We start from the raw sequence: 16,114 nt of genomic DNA, 5'->3' as shown, positions 1-16,114 counted from the left end.
TGAGTGAATAGACCACAATTTGTTTATCCATTTACCTAGCAATGGACATTTGGGTGCTTATCTAGCTTCTGGCTATAATAAACCGAGTTGCTATGAACATTTGTGTGTGTGTATGTGTGTGTGTGTGTGTGTGTGTGCAGATATGTTTTCATTTCTCTTGAGTATGCACTTTGGAGTGGAATTGGTAGGTCATAGGGTAGATATAGATTAAACTTTACAAGACATTCCAAGAATTTGCGTTGGACAATATTTTTGAAGGTGAAAGAGCATTGCGTTAGTTTTTCAGAGATCAGACCATGACTGTGGACTTCTCATTCCTACCCTTTGGATCTCAATTTCCACACCATAGAATGAAGGATGGGGTAGGTTGGTTCAATGTTTTTCTTGTATATCCAAGTGATTTAATATATAAATATATTTTCCACGTGAAGAGTCCATCATTCTTAGAGGTTTTGGAAATCCAAAACCTGACACATGACTTATTCAGACATTGAAGAAATTGGCTCCCAAGCCACTCACCTGTACTTTCCTGTGTTCAGGGAGAAGAAGGTGGCACTGGCAGCCCTCCTGAATCAAGGTCATATAAGGGTAATCCAACAGCTGTAGATTAAACAGGCCTTTGCCCCAAAGAGATCACAGCTCTTTCCATAGAACAATGACTCTGGGGTATACTTTGCACTCTTCCAGCCCAAATGCTTTCTCAAGTAATGAAACTGAGAAGCAAACAGTGAGTGACTCAGGATGATTCAAAATAAGGGATGAAACTGGGACCTGGCATAACTGGTGGTTGGAGAATAGAGCAAATGGGCCTTGTAGTGGTCTTCCATGAAAAATGAGGCCCTATGGTTGTATCCACAGTCCAAGCCCATATTAAAAATTGACCTCTTTGCTTTCTCCAAGCACAACTTTGAATGATTTTTTTTCTCTCCAGTCAGCATTTCTATCTCAGCAAGGAGAAACTCCTTTTATGCACATCCATCAAAACCAAATTAAAGCTGAAGAGTCAATCATTTGGCCCTTCTCCAACAATAAAACTGCTCCAAAGTCAGAGATTTTAGGATTTTGCATTTTGGATCATCATTGTGGGTCACATTATCTAGGAGAAGCTAGTTTAGAATTGATTGTTTTTCAACTCAGACTTTGATTCTGTGCTTTAGGGTTGATATTTGTATATTTGTCTATGTGGGTGTATACTTATGGGGATATTTATATATTTGTGTGTATGTGGTTCCATTTTGTGTTATATAATGTTTTGATCAATATTAACTTAGAACATTAGGCTGAATCTCAGGCTCTTAATTATTGCCCCTTTTTAATCAAGGTAATGAGAAAAATCTCACAATAATTCAAATTTTCTTCCTACAGGTAATAGAGTATAATTTGTAATATTATATTATTTAATTTAATCAGTGTCTTGTATATCCAAGTGATTTAATATATAAATGAGCAAATATATATCTATATTCTTCCCTCATCCCTAATATTTTAAGTTAATGTTAACAAACTATATGATGTTCTACATGCTTTGCATTTTGAATCTAACAAAATATCTTTGAGATAAGTCTATAAAAACACACAAAATCTTTCTTTTTAAAAAGAGCTGCATAGCATTACTTCATTAAATGTATACACCATAATATATTTAACCATATACATGAATGGATGGGTGCTTATATTGCTTTTAATCTTTTTCAATTACAAACAATGCTGCAATAAGAAAAATTTTACATAGGTTACTTCGCCTTTATGTGATTATTTATAGCATAAATTAGAAGTAAATTTTGGGTTCAAAGGAAACATTCATGTATAATTTTAAAAAGTGGACTTAATTATTTTTAGGGTAGTTTTAGATTCATAGCCAAATGGAGTGGGAAGTACAGAAAGTTCCCATATACTCATGACCCAAACAGCACTATCAACATCCCACACCAGAGTGGAATATTTGTTATAATCTATAATCCTACACTCTCATCTTATCAGCTACCAAAGTGCATAGTTCACATTGGGGTTCACTCTTGGTGTTGTATATTCTGTGGGTTTTGACTAATGTGTAATGATACAAATCCATTATAGTATCATACAGATACACTGCCCTAAAAATCTTCTTTGTTTAATCTATTTATTCCTTCTACTGGACTACAAATCTGCAACTACAGATCTTTGTAGTTGTACTTTTATCAGAATATCATATAGTTTAAAACATACAGTATGTGGTCTTTTTAGATTGATTTCTTTCACTTAGTTACATGCTTTTCGATATCCTTCATGTTTTATTATGGCTTGATAACTCATTTCTTTCACTTCTGAATAATACTCCATTGTATGGGTGTACTACAGTTGTTTATCCTTTCATCTATTGAAGGATGACATTTTGGTTGCTTCCAGTTTTTGGCAATCATGAATAAAGCTGCTGTAAACCCCTCTGTGCCAGTTGTGTGGACATGTTTTCAACTTATTTGAGTCGGTACCAAGGAGGGTGATTGATAGAATTTATGATAAGACTATGTAAATCTCTTAGTTTTGTAAGAAACTGTCTTAGTTTTGTCCAAAGTGGTTGTACTATTTTGCATTCCCACTAGCCATGAATGAGTTCCTATTGTTCCCCATGCTCACCAGCATTTGGTGTTTTCAGTACTTAGGCCACCTACTGGCTATTCTAATAGTTGCATAGTGATATCTCATTGCTGTTTCAATTTGCAATTTTCTAATGGCACGATGTTGCAAATATTTTCATATGCTTATTTGCCATCTGTTTATTTTCTTTCATAAGGTGCCTGTTCAGCTCTTTTGTCTATTATTATTATTATTATTACTTTAGAGGGGTTAAATCTAGGTCCTAGCTCATGCCAGGCAAGTACTCTACCCCTGAGCTACAACCCAATCTTTTATTTAATTTTTTAAAAATACCAAGACAGTAAGTTTATTTTGAATGATTCTGATCACAAAATTTCAAAAAAAGGCAAACATAAAAGACCAAAAAAAAAAAAAAAGAAAGATTTTAGGATTTTAAAGATAACTTTACATGATTTTGCAAACAGAATAAAAAAATCATGTAAAGTTATCTTTAAAATCCTAAAAAAAAAAACAAACAGAATCAAAAAATCATGTAAAGTTGTCTTTAAAATCCTAAAATCTTTCTTTTGGACATAAGAACAGACTCATCAATATATAGATGATGGACATGCATGTAAACCTAGCTACTAGGAAGGCTGAGGCAGGAGTGAGGCAGGAGGATTAGAAGTTTGAGGACATCCTCAAAAACTTAGCAAGAACATCTCTCCAAATAAATTAAAAGGGGCTAGGAATATAGCTCAGAATTAGAGTACCCCCTGGTTTTAATTCCTTCATGGATATATATATATATATATATATATATATATATATATATATATATATATATATATATACACACACACATATGTGATAAAAAATAAGAAAATTTTCATAGTTTTTCATATGCACCTAGACAGAACCAATTGAGGCAAAATATACAAGTCATATGCAAACCAGGGGTGATATTTATGAGTGAGTAAGGGCAAATATACTTTTTTTTATCAGTATTCACAGAATTGTCCACATTTTAGTTTCAACTTACATTGTTCTAATATGTGAAGTAATAATAATTGCTCTCCAATTATAATATGTAGGTAAAAATATACAAACATTATTAAGTGATATGAAGGAGCCTACTTTCCAACATAAAACCCACTCCATAAATGAAACAGAAAAGGAATCAAGAAAAAGAAAAACTTTAAAACCCTTAATAACCATAGATGTATTACTTTTAAAATTATTACTTTTAAAACTCTTCTCTATAATTTTCATATGTGACTTTGTACCCACAAAGAGTAGTCATTGTGAATCATTTACATTAATTATATAGCAGAAAAATTTCACAGAAAAAATTACTCAATAAATAAGTAAATATTTGAGAAATTTCTTTATGATATTAATATATAAGTTATTTAATCTAAAGGTCTTCAGATATGTGTGCAGATTTTCTAGAGACCATCTAAAGCAAAAGAAGAGTTGTCAGATCATGCAGACCGTCACAGGCAAAGGGGAGTGTTTTTGCTATTTCTTTGATGGTACTCGGAGATCATGAAGGGGAAGGAGGAAACTTTAAAGAATTTGAAAGAATGATAAACATAAGGCAGGAAATATCTTCTATGATATCAAGAGAAATAAGTCTAGGCTCTGAATAGTCATTTGTATTGGATTATAAATTTTCAACTAACATTCTGAGATCTGGTTTCCTCCTTGGCCTTTGGGCCTCTCATCTGTGTTTTCGGTTTTACCCATTTCTGCACATCTGAGTATATGGCTACTGTTTCTTTTCTCTCCAGAGCTCTTTCCTTTGCTCCAGAAAGGTGGCTAAGGATAGCTTAGACTTGCTTATAAGAAAATGCAATGACTCTTCATTGGGATCTTTCCTGTAACTATTGATGTTTCTATCCTAGTGCTGTGCCGATTAGAAATAAAGAAATAATATAAGGGAATTAAATATTAATAGCAAATTAGGAAGTCTGAAGGGAAGTTATCCTCACCAGGAAGACCAGGTTTTAGTAGTTCTCTAAAATAACATGTCTATATAAATTCTATTGAGCCGGCTCCAGGCATTCTCATTCCCTTTCAGAGAAATCAACATCCACATCCCTGAATGTCGACAGTTACATTTTCTACCTTTTAAGATGTCTTGCTTTCTCCCTATAGGTTTTCCAACGCTTGCTCAGAAGAGCAAAATGGGCCTTCTGAACACAGGAAAATGGGTCTAGAGATGGATCCCAAGAATGGCTTTAATTTTATTTTTAAGTCAGGGTCTTATTAAGTTGCCAGGGCTGTCCTTGATTGAGCTTGTGTTTGGTCTGCCTCAGCCTCCTGAGTAGCTAAGATTATAGGCATGTGCTACAGCACCACACTTGGCTTCTTTTGCCCATTTTAAAACCAGACTGTTAATTTTATTTGTGAGTTTTAAAGTTCTTTATATATTGGTACAGTAGTTTAACAGATATGTCTTTTGCAAAAATTTTCTCCAAATCTGTGATTTATCTTATTCTCATGATATAATGTTCACACATGGTCTCTAATTACTGCTAGAGTGATGTAAATTTATGTCCCCCATCACCAATGTGAAAGAGTACATACTTCCTTTCAAAAAATAATGTGTTTTTCATTTATTTATAATGTTTTCCAGTATGATAAACATATTATCTCGCTGTAGTTTTAATTTGCATTTATGTTATTAGAGAACTTTTGATAGCTTTTAATATGTGCCATTTATATTTCCATTTATATGAACTAACTTTACATTTTTTGTCCCTTTTACCATTGGGGTTAGCACTGACAATCACCATAAGTAATGAGACTATGGATCAGCAAATCCTGTGGGCCAAAGCAGGGCTCAATATCCTCAAAATCCCCTCCCTGAGCACTCTACATTTATGTTTCCTTGGCATTTGAACCCATGCACTGCCAGCATCCTCTGTCGCTCATGTTCCTGAGTTTTGCTATTTTTGACTAATGTTCTGGTTGTTCCATATTTGATACTGAGTGTGGTTTTACTCAACTTCAGTTATTTCCTTCTTTCCCAGGGATAACATTCTGGGAAACTTCACTGTCCCTAGTCAGCAACACCTTAACTTCTAGGACACAATCCTTTCATTGACTAATGCTGATTGTGATCATGGACTAGCACAGAGTTACTCATCTTTATAAATATTTTGAAACTCCATTGAATACAATACTACTGCCATTGTTACTATGGGATCACTGTTATCTCACAGTATCTCTGATACCTGGTGTGTCAGCTGGAAAGTGTCATGCTAAGATAGGGAACAGCTCTCCTAATGTTTAATTCATAGTGCTTTCATCGATCTATCTATCCTTCCATTATTCATTCATCCCTCCATCCCTCAATTGTATATTCATCAATCACTCTTCTATCCATCCAAAGTCTATCCATGTCCCCATTCATTCACCCACAATTGTATGCCTATGCTTGTTTGTTTGTTTTGGTGCCTGGGATTGAACTCAGAATCTCACACATGCTAATTATGTGCTATACCACTGAGCAAAATGCCCAGCCCCTTTGCTTATTCTTTATCTGAAAAAAAAAGATTAAAAAAACTTACATACCCATGTTCACATAGCATTATTTGCAATATCAAAAGATAAAAGCAAACCAAATGTCCATAAATGAATAAAGAAATAAACAAATGTGGCATATACATTATATATACATATATATGCACACAAATATGAAGAAAATTTGACAGATATTACAATATGGATGAATATTGACGACATCATGCTAAGTGAAATAAACCAGTATGCTTCTATTCATATAATTCTATTTATGTGAGGTACCTAGAGTAGAGACAAAAAGTAGAATGAAATTCATAGAGACAGAAAGTAAAAGATGGTTGTCAGGAGTAACTAGGGCTGGGTGGGAGGTATTGCTTTAATGGATTTTAATAGTAATTGCTTTAGGTAAAGAGCATCAGTTTTATGAGATAAAAGGAATTCTGTGGGTGGATGGTGGTGATGGTAGCACAACAATATGCATTTATTTAATACCACTGATGTATATACTTAAAATTGTAAGATTGCAAACTTTAAATTACATTTATCACACTGAAAAATACCTATGATAATACTTATTTAGTCAGGAAGTATTTATTGAGTTCATGTGTGCTTGACACTAGTGAATGAGCAGTGAATAGGAACAACAAAGTCTTTGCCTTCACAGAGCTTGCCTTCTTGCGGAGGAGACAAGCAATAAACAGAGAGACAAGACATTTATATTTTGTTATTTCTGAGGAGTGCTATAAAAGTCCACTGGGGTGGGAGTGGGATTATTTTAATTTGGGTGGTTAAAGTAGGTGGTAGTTCTTAACCAGTTTGGGGGTCACTGATCTTTCTGTGAATCTTATGAAAATTGTGAGCCTTCTTCCCAAAGAAATACAAATCTGACCACAACTATGCATACAATTTTAGGGAGTTAATGGATGTCTGAAACTCACCTCTGAGTGGTCCATGAGTCTAACAACAGGAATCCCTGCTTTACATGCTCCCCATTATTCTATGGAGTGAATTACAGCAGGCTGCGTATACTGCATGTGCTCTTCTGTGGTCCAAGTCCTGTCCACATTCTTGTGTTATTGTCTACTGTTCTTCCCAGTCATGCAGAACACAAGTGCTTCCAGTTCCTTGAATGTGCACACCATGTGCTCTCACACCTCCCTAACTTTCTCCAGCTGTGCTACATTAGGGGTTCCTACTTCTCCCTTACGACTCAGTACAACTATCCCCACTTCATGATTGCTTCCTTTGCCACTCTCTCCCTTGGAAAGACAAATATGTCCTGCCTCACTATCAGAACATCTATCATATTATAATTGCTTATGTTCATTATTTTTATTCATCTAGTTAATATTTATTGAGCATCTAGTATATGCCAGCCCCAGGCTTAGGCACGGTGAAGGCAAAGAGATCCTGGTGCTATCTTCATGAAGACTATAGCTTAGTGGGGGGGGATTGTAGACATTAAACAAATAATTATACAAGTAATTATAATTTAAAAATTGAGACAAATGTAGGAAGAACAGGAATTTCTGAGGATGGCTTTAGGCTAGGGGTGGAGTGCAGGTCAGAAAGCCTCTTGGAATAAGTTTGAATTGAGTGTAAAAGTTGGTGAGAATTAGCCTGGAGAAGAGGTGAGGGGAAAGCATCCTTGCACAGGGAACAGCAAGGACATATCATGTGCAAACTTCCCTATATGGACCAGGAGGGTCTGAGGCACAGACATGTTTTACTGAGTTTGTAACACCAGTGTTTACATAGAGTGAATATTATGAATGAATGAATGAATGAATGAATGAATGAATGAATGAGTTTCTCAGTTTAGAATTATCAAGATGGGCCACTAGATGACATAAAGAGTCATGTTTTTTATGATTCTTTTCATTTATTCTTGTCAAATAATGTATTAACAAAAGAATAAGATATGCAAAAACTATAGAACCAATCAACAAATCAAGGAAAAATTATCTGGGTAGGGAATTTGATTTTTATTATCTCCAGGCCAGGTATACCTTGTTTATTATTTGTTTATTGATTTATTCATTCAAATGAGGTGAAATTCACATGAGATATAATTAACCATTGTAAAGTGAACAGTTCAGAGGTGTCTGGCACATTTACACAGTTGTGCAACTACCATCTCTACCTAATTCCCATACATTTTTATCTTTCCCAAATGGCTTCCTCTCTCCAGTGCTCATAAGCATGTGCATAGATTTTAAGCCCTGGAAAGCAGGTACTAGATGCCTTGTTCACTTTGTACTCCTAGTTTTTAGACCAATGCTCAACCAGTGTTTATTGAACACACAAATAACTTCCCAACTCCACTGTTATCTTCATGGGTCTTTTAGTTGTTCAAATATTTTTTTCTCTCTCTTTTTTTCTGGTAGTAAGATTAAACCCAGGGCATCAATTATGCTAGGCAAGCCCTCTACCATTAAGCTACATCTGTAGCCCTCAGATTTTTCTTATGTTATTTATAACATATTTACACATCACTAGAAATTTATTATTTTAATGTGGAACAATACGTATAACAACAAATTTACCATTCTGACTATTTAAACCTGTACATTGACAGTGTTGTACAACCATTAGCACCACATACCTACACAACATTTTGTCTTGTAAAACTGAAACTCAGTACTCATTAAATAATAACTCCTAGGCTGGGGGTTTAGATCAGTGGTAGAGTGTTTGCCTCATATGTACAAGGTCCTGGGTTAGATCCTCTGCACTGAGAAAAGAAAGCATTGATAACTCCCCATTTTTTCCCTCTCTCTGACTCCTGGCAAATATTGTACGATTTTCTGTCTCCATTTTTTGACTTCTTGAACTACCTAATAGAAATGGAATTGCCCAGGGATTTTTGAGCCTGGGTTTTGTGGTCCTAGAATCCCAGTTTCAGTGGCAGGTTGATTGATGGGTGGTGAATTGGTAGGGTGGGGTAAGACTAACAGATGAGAGTTTTCGTGAGTTCTTCAACCAGGGCCTGCAGGTCTCTGAGCCACCTCCTTCCCAGAGCTGCTTTGTCTCATCTCATAGAGGAAATTGGGACACGTGGGGTGCCAGTAATACTGAAGCTTTTGTCTCAGAGAGTTGACTTCTTCAGGATCCAACAGGCAGTTAACCTGCTCCTATTCTTAGGCTCTGACTTTTTAGCAAACCAAGGTATTTGGTAGAATTTGGTGCCTAGAAGAGGGCTGACTTTTGCCTGCATTTGTTATAACTAATGACTCATTTAAATGCCTCTGTCTGTGGGCAACTGGGGCCCAGTGCCAAACTAGAAGGAGGGGTAGAGAGTGGCTCGCTCAGATAACCTCAGAATCAGGACTAGGGCTTCACTTCTCCTTGCTTCATCCCCTCCTCTCTGTACCACTGGGTCCATGGGGCTGAGTGCCAGTTTGGCCATCTGCCAGCTGATGGACCTTGAGGCAAGTTACTTAACCCTTTTGAGTCTCAGTGCACTTGCCCATAAAATGGGGAAAATAATAGAATCATTGTGAAAATTGAAGTTGTAAAACTTGTAGGCCTTATATTCTTTTTCATATCTTCTCCTGTTCTGTGAGGGTAGAGGCCTCATGAAGACCCCTCATCTTTGAGTCCAGGTAAGTATTAAGGTGGCCAGTATTAAGAAAATGAAAGTTATACCCCCTACCCTCCTGCCTTTTTGCCATGCTTGGGATTGAACCCAGGACCTTGTGCATGGAAGGCAAGTATTCTATCATTCACCTACACCCTTATTAACCTCAAAGTCAGTTGTTTTATTGAACACTAAATATACATGTCGCAGTATGCTGAAGTGTTTTCCGTATGTTCTTTGCTGTATCTTAAATCTTATTATCCACATTTTGCAAGTGAGGAAAACAAGCCCCCACCCCAAAGTTGGAAAACTTGTTCTGAGGTTTCCTCACTTACAAAAGAAGGAGCTAGAATTCCAATCAGGTATGCCTGACTACATAGCCACTTCTGAGCTCACTGTGTGAGGAACATCCAGGGAGTAGCTAGATGCTTTATAAACCATGTTCCCCACTCTACTTTTAGAAATGCTGGTGAGCAATAAAAAAAAATCATCTCTGGAGCTGGCAGATGTAGCAGGGGATGAAACTCAGGATGAAGTGAGGGTGACACACATCTGTCATGCAACTATTCAGGGCTTGTAACCATGGAATGGAGAAGAGTTGGAGGCCCAAGGAGCTTCAGGAGCCTGGCTAGAGTTAGAATAGGCACCAGGAGCCTTCTTAAGAGACCAACTAGTCAAATTCTGGCAAGAAGACTGGAGAGGAAAAAAATTCAGATGGGGAAGTGATTTGTAAGGTCACTTGGCAGAGGAACTGGTATCTGAAGTGAGGGTCCTGACTCCCAGCCATGCACTCTTCCTGCTACACCAGGCTGAGGTCAAAGTTGAGAGGCAATGTCCTGTGAAGAGCTCTGGGGAAGGCAGGCTGGGTGTCTTGCAGCTCCTTCTTTGTTCTGTAGCTCCTCTCTGAAGCCAGTCAGATGTTTAGTATCCAGAAGAAAGAGCTACAGCCTACTATCAAGCAACCTGAGTTCTGGTCTCAACCTGAAGCTGGCATGAATGGTGGGCACTCAGCAAACCTCTGTTAGATCAAATTGGGTCTTGTCTAGACCATGATGTTAAGTAAAATAAGCCAAATGCAGAAGGTCATGTTTTTCTCATATGTGGAAGCAAGAGAGTAGAAAGGAAAAGAAAGGGAGGTATCTCATGAAAAGCAAAGGGAGATCAGTACAACAAAGGAAAGGGACTAGGGGGTGGGAGGAGGGGAAGAAGGGGGAAAATGCTGGGGAAGGATATTGGTTAAATTATATTGTTATTGTGTACATGAACTAATATGTAACAATGAATCCTACCATTATACATAACTATAATGCACCAATAAAAGATTTTAGAAAAAGAATTGGGTCTTTCTCTACTTTAGAGGTGATATTCAGAGAATTTAGAGGATTTGCCCAAGCTAACCCAGCAAGTCAAGGGCTGAACTGATGCTCAGATCCTTAGATGAAGCCCACCAGGGGTCAATCCTTCTCTGATTACAGTTTTAGAGGGAAGGTCAGGGACACTTTACCTTTCTTGCTTTTCATCTTCCCTTCTACTTCACCTCCTCCACCCACAGTCTAGGGATAGCCTGAGGTGAACTCAATAGTCTTCTATCCTGACCTTTCTCACTCTTCTTTACTTCCTCTTTTCCTGGCAATATTTTGGTTTTTATCCTTATGCGTTGACTCACCTTCAGCAGCACCTTCTCCCTACCCCACCCTCCAAAATAATCTTGAATGCTGCTTCCTCTGGAAAACATCAGGTAGAAAGAGAGAGAGAGAGAGAGAGAGAGAGAGAGAGAGAGGAAGAAGGAGGAGGAGGAGGAGGAGGAGGAGGAGGAGGAGGAGGAGGAGGAGGAGGAGGAGGAGGGGACAATGGAGGAAGTGGGAGCCGGAGGCGGTATGCTGGTGGAGTTGGATGCTGGTGATGGTTGCCCAACAATGCGATTGTATTTAATGCTTCTGAGCTGCACACTTAAAAATGGTTATGGTGGTAAATTTTATGCTATGTATATTTTAATACAACAAATTACCTCTATGAATTAGAGTGATATGATACAAGTCAAGGAATGCCATGGCCATTAGAAGCTGGAAAAGAAAAAGAAGAATTCTGCCCTATAATCTCAGATGTCTGATCCTCCTGACTCTTTGATTTTTAGCTCAGTGAAACCGATTTTGGACTCTGCATTCCAGAACTTCAAAGAAAAAAGAAATCGGTTGTTTCCAGCTACCAAATTTGTGGTAATGTGTTACAGCAGCCACAGGAAAATTATATGCTGATCAACACCCTGCTTCCCTGGACTTTCCATATCTGAACTCAGAAGAAGGAAAAGGAAAGGGAGAAAAAATATCATAGTGTCCTTCTATTCCCCTCACCTTTGTTGGTGTCTCTGTGTCAGTGAGACCCATTGTTTGAAACAGTCATTACTTTCTATGCCATAGTATAGACATTCAGTTGAGGGTCACAGATGTCCAGTGAGCTTTCCATGGTCTACTGGTTGGTGGCTGAGCTCAGATTCAAACTGACTATGTAAGTCCCTCCTCCACCCCTACTTCCCTAAATCCACTGTCTCTGCACTTATGCTATTGATTTTATTGTGTCCTAAGAGTTCAATGTTTCATGATTATTCCACCCTTGTGTGCCTTACCCAGAAGCACAATTTAGAGTGAAAGGTAGATATTGCATATTTTAAAAATTTTTTAGTTGTAGATGGACTTGTTTATTACTTTTATGTGGTGCTGAGGATTGAACCTAGTGCATCACACATGTTAGGCAAGCACTCTACTGCTAAGCTACAACTCCAGCCCCAGACACTGAATATTTGAGGACTGCTGAGGAGGAGCTCCTAGGCTGTCAGGAGAAGGCAGGGACTTTGCCTGGCACAGAGCCAAGTGGAAAAGCTTTGCTAAATGTGTGAATGAATTAACAAAGGAATGTGGATGAAAGGAGTGTTGCTTCTTGCTGTGGTTGACAGCTAAACTCTAAGTGTTGGAGGCATCCATGGAGAAAGTTTCTACTTGCAAATTTCTTAGAAGAGGAATTCCTGATCTTTCTGAACTGGCACTAAGCAGGGCCCTGGACATAGCCTTATTCAGTTTACAGTCCTGGGGAAAATGAGATGAGCTACATGGATGCTGTCTAAATAATGATTTTCTGATTGCAACTAAGGTGGGAAGAAAAAGTGCTGATGAGGGAGGAGAGGAAGCAGAACTTGGAGACAGCAAGGTGCAAAGGAAAAGTCCATTTACATTTGGGCAGTGAATGGTTGTTAGTGGGGGAGCAGGGAGGACCCAGGGCAGAACAGAGTCCTAGTAGGATTTATGTGGTCCTTTCTCCTCCCTATATTTTCTCATCAGAGCAAGGCTCTCCTCTCCCAAAACAGCCACTTTTGGTTGCTCTGAGGCCTTCAGGGTCAGCCCTTGAGAATGTTTCCAAGTATCCCTCTGAAAGAGTCCCTGGCCTGACCTAGGTTGCAGGGCCAACTCTGCCACTCCCTTACTGTGTGACCTTGGATAAGTCATGCTTCCTTTCTCAACCATCTCTTTTCTGAGCCCAGGGTGTGGCTTAGACATGTGTCTCCTAATGAGCAGGCTGAGTACCCAGGAAGTCTCAGGATCTGATGAGTTCCTTGGAAGGGATTCTTTCGTATTGTCCCTTGTGAGTGATTCAGAAGGGGCACAAAACACATGGCAGTTGTCCCTGAGTATCTGGGTGGTGGGCTGTTTCCAATTCCCTTATATAAAATGACATGGAATTTGCACATAACCTATGTATATCCTCACATATGTATTAAATACTATATTACTTATAATATCTAATAAAATGTAAGTTTTATGTAAACAGTTCTTATACTGTATTGTTTAGGGAAAATTTAAGCAAAAATTCTGTACTCTGGATGCCAAATCCTGGGATATACAGGGCTGACTGTACCTGGTGAGACACAGAGTAAGGAAATGCTTCCTTTCTTCCAGTCTCAGTGTCTTCCTCCTATAGGAGGGTAACAGTGTCCTTGGGGGCTGTGGAGGTGGAATCAGGAATGTGAATGACTGGCTATGCCTGTGGCCAGGGATTATGATTATGCATCCAGCAAGTTCCCATTTTCCCAGAATGTTCTCCACCAAGACCAAGAATTTGGCTGAGTTTCTTAGAAGAGCTCTGTGCCCATTTTACACATGGAGAAGCCAGGTCCAGAGAGGGGCTGGGACTTGTCCAAGAGCAGCAGTTGGCAGGTGCTCTCAACAGTCTCTAGGTCCCTGGCCCCAGGCGGTGATCCCTCTATTAAGCCACTCCTGCTCTGTCCCAGGTGGAATCCCATGGCAGGCCAGGCGTGGCAGCCTGGTGGTTTCCCGCTGCTAAAGGACCTCGGCCTTTGTGCCACGCGGGCACCACCTCCTGGCCGGCCCCTCCCTGCTCGAGGGACAGCCTTTACCTGTCCTGGACGACACCGCCCCGCCAACAGCTCGGCTGACTCCTCATTCAGCACTCCAATCCCGGTGCTGCTGGCCGACAGTGCAGAGCACCTGCAACAGCAGCAGCAGCAACAGCAGTGCAGGAGCTTTGATTCACTGCCGGCTGCCCCTCCATCGCGGATCCCCTCCCCCAGGGCTGATAATTAACTCGGAGGCTGAATAAGAAGTGAGCAGTCCGGGCGTGGGGGAGGGATTTGCCGCCACCGCCATGGACAGTAGCACCTGGAGCCCATCGCCCACCACCACTGCTGCTCCTTTGGAATCCTATGAGCGCATCCGAAATGCTGCAGACATCTCTGTCATTGTCATCTACTTTGTGGTTGTGATGGCCGTCGGGCTATGGGTATGTAGGGACCCTGGACCAGAGCTGAAGGGGGGCGCACGAAGGGCTGGTGTCCCTGAGCTGCCAGGAGATGGATGCAGGCAAGTGGGAAAGCATTAGAAACCCTTGAGAGGTGTTGAGGGGTGCAATGTGTGGATGGCAAGCAAGCATGAACTTCAGTTAGAGGGGTTCCCAGGGGAGCATCAGGAAAGCCAAGAGATTCCTGGGGCCTGTGAGCAAAGAAGGAAGGTGGAGGATTGCTGAGACAAGGAGAGAGTATAAAGGGCAGGAAAGTGCCAGGAGGCAAAGAGGGTCAACCAGGTGACTACTGCCTTATGTTAGTTAACCAGCTTCAAATGGGAAAGAAATGGTGTCAAGCCAGAAAGTCACAGCCCCTGTCAGGCTCAGGTGCTTGGGGCAGTCTGTGGGGGAGGCTGACCCATGTCACTGCTCCTGGGGAAGGTTAAACAAGAGGCCTTTGCCAGGGAATCCCAGGGGCTGGAGCTAATTAGGAATGGGGAAGTTATATGGAGTAGTAGGAGGAAGACCAGAGAGTGCCCTGGTGCTGCAGAGAGGGAAGTGCATGTGTCTCCCCTTGGGACTCTGGGGACACACCAAACCAGAGAAACTTGTTCTCTGCATCCTGGAACTTGGAAAGTTCATTTATGACAGACTCTGGCACACCTAACACTAAAAGAGAAGGTGTTTTAAAAGCATGCAAATATTTCAGCCACTTTCAAGGGTTGTCCTGGATGGGGGTGACAGATAGAGGGGGCTGCTGTGCCAGTCAGACCTATTTGTGTTGAACCCTTCAGACTTAGAGGGAAGGATGGGCACTAACCCTTCTATGGGCACTGAAACTTTCAGGAGTAAAAGGAAGTGTGGATTTTTTATTTTTTTAAAAGAAATTATAGGGTTGGTGTGGCTTATTCTTCCTCAATATTCTCAGCTTCCCCCAAAACAGTAGGAAATATTCAAGCAAGAGCCAGAATATTGGCTTTCTCAGCGTTGAAACAAAATGACCAGGTAAGATAGCTTCCTATAGCCCCAGTTTACCCAGGAATAACATAGGTACAGTTGCATCTAATCTTATGACTTCTCAAAGATATTGTGAGGATCTGCAGAGATGAATCTGCAAACTTTTATAGACTTTGGGAATTTTTTTTGGAATCTCATTTGCCCTACAGGGTGTCACCCAAACTCTGAATAATCTGGTCTGTTAAGGAAAATGGGCAAAATGGTTAGCTGGGTAGAACATCTATACAAAAAGCCACACGACAGAAATAAATGCTAATCCCCAGTTAACAAAAGAGGAAGTTGAAACCCCATGTGGTTGTGATTTGCCTAAGATTTTGCAATACATGGGGTTGTTCCTGGAACTCAGGTTATCATGACTCCTGGTTTCTCAAGGTATCAGGCACACTGTCACTGTGTCTGTCTTAATACTTCCCACTCCTCCCCAGCTTATATTCACTGGAGCCAAGATGTGAATCTATCATTTGGTAGCCATGCTATACTGCCCATTTCCCTGACAATCCCGATAATCTCAGTTTTGTAAACCAATCTCTTTAGCCCTGCCAGTACTACAGATGTTTACATTTTTTATGGTATTTGCACTTCTGAAATATCTGTGAATCAGTACCACTTGTCCTTTTAAATGCTGGTTAATGAGCCTACTAGTAT

At 39.8% G+C, this 16,114-nt stretch overlaps 1 protein-coding gene across 2 annotated transcripts in view; it reads left to right on the top strand.

Annotated features, from left to right (window-relative positions):
* The first annotated feature begins 14,317 nt into the window (after nt 1–14,317).
* Nucleotides 14,318–16,114, top strand: part of LOC114106471 (sodium/glucose cotransporter 1) — a 66,856-nt gene continuing 65,059 nt past the window's right edge. For both annotated transcript variants that reach the window (XM_027953421.2, XM_027953422.2), the window contains exon 1: nt 14,318–14,452. In XM_027953421.2, coding sequence (XP_027809222.1) covers nt 14,318–14,452 — 135 coding nt within the window. The remainder of the gene's footprint in view (nt 14,453–16,114) is intronic.

This window comes from Marmota flaviventris, chromosome 1 (assembly GCF_047511675.1).
Source record: "Marmota flaviventris isolate mMarFla1 chromosome 1, mMarFla1.hap1, whole genome shotgun sequence".
NCBI classification, from domain to species: Eukaryota; Metazoa; Chordata; class Mammalia; order Rodentia; family Sciuridae; genus Marmota; species Marmota flaviventris.
This window is presented reverse-complemented; position numbering and strand designations above follow the sequence as displayed.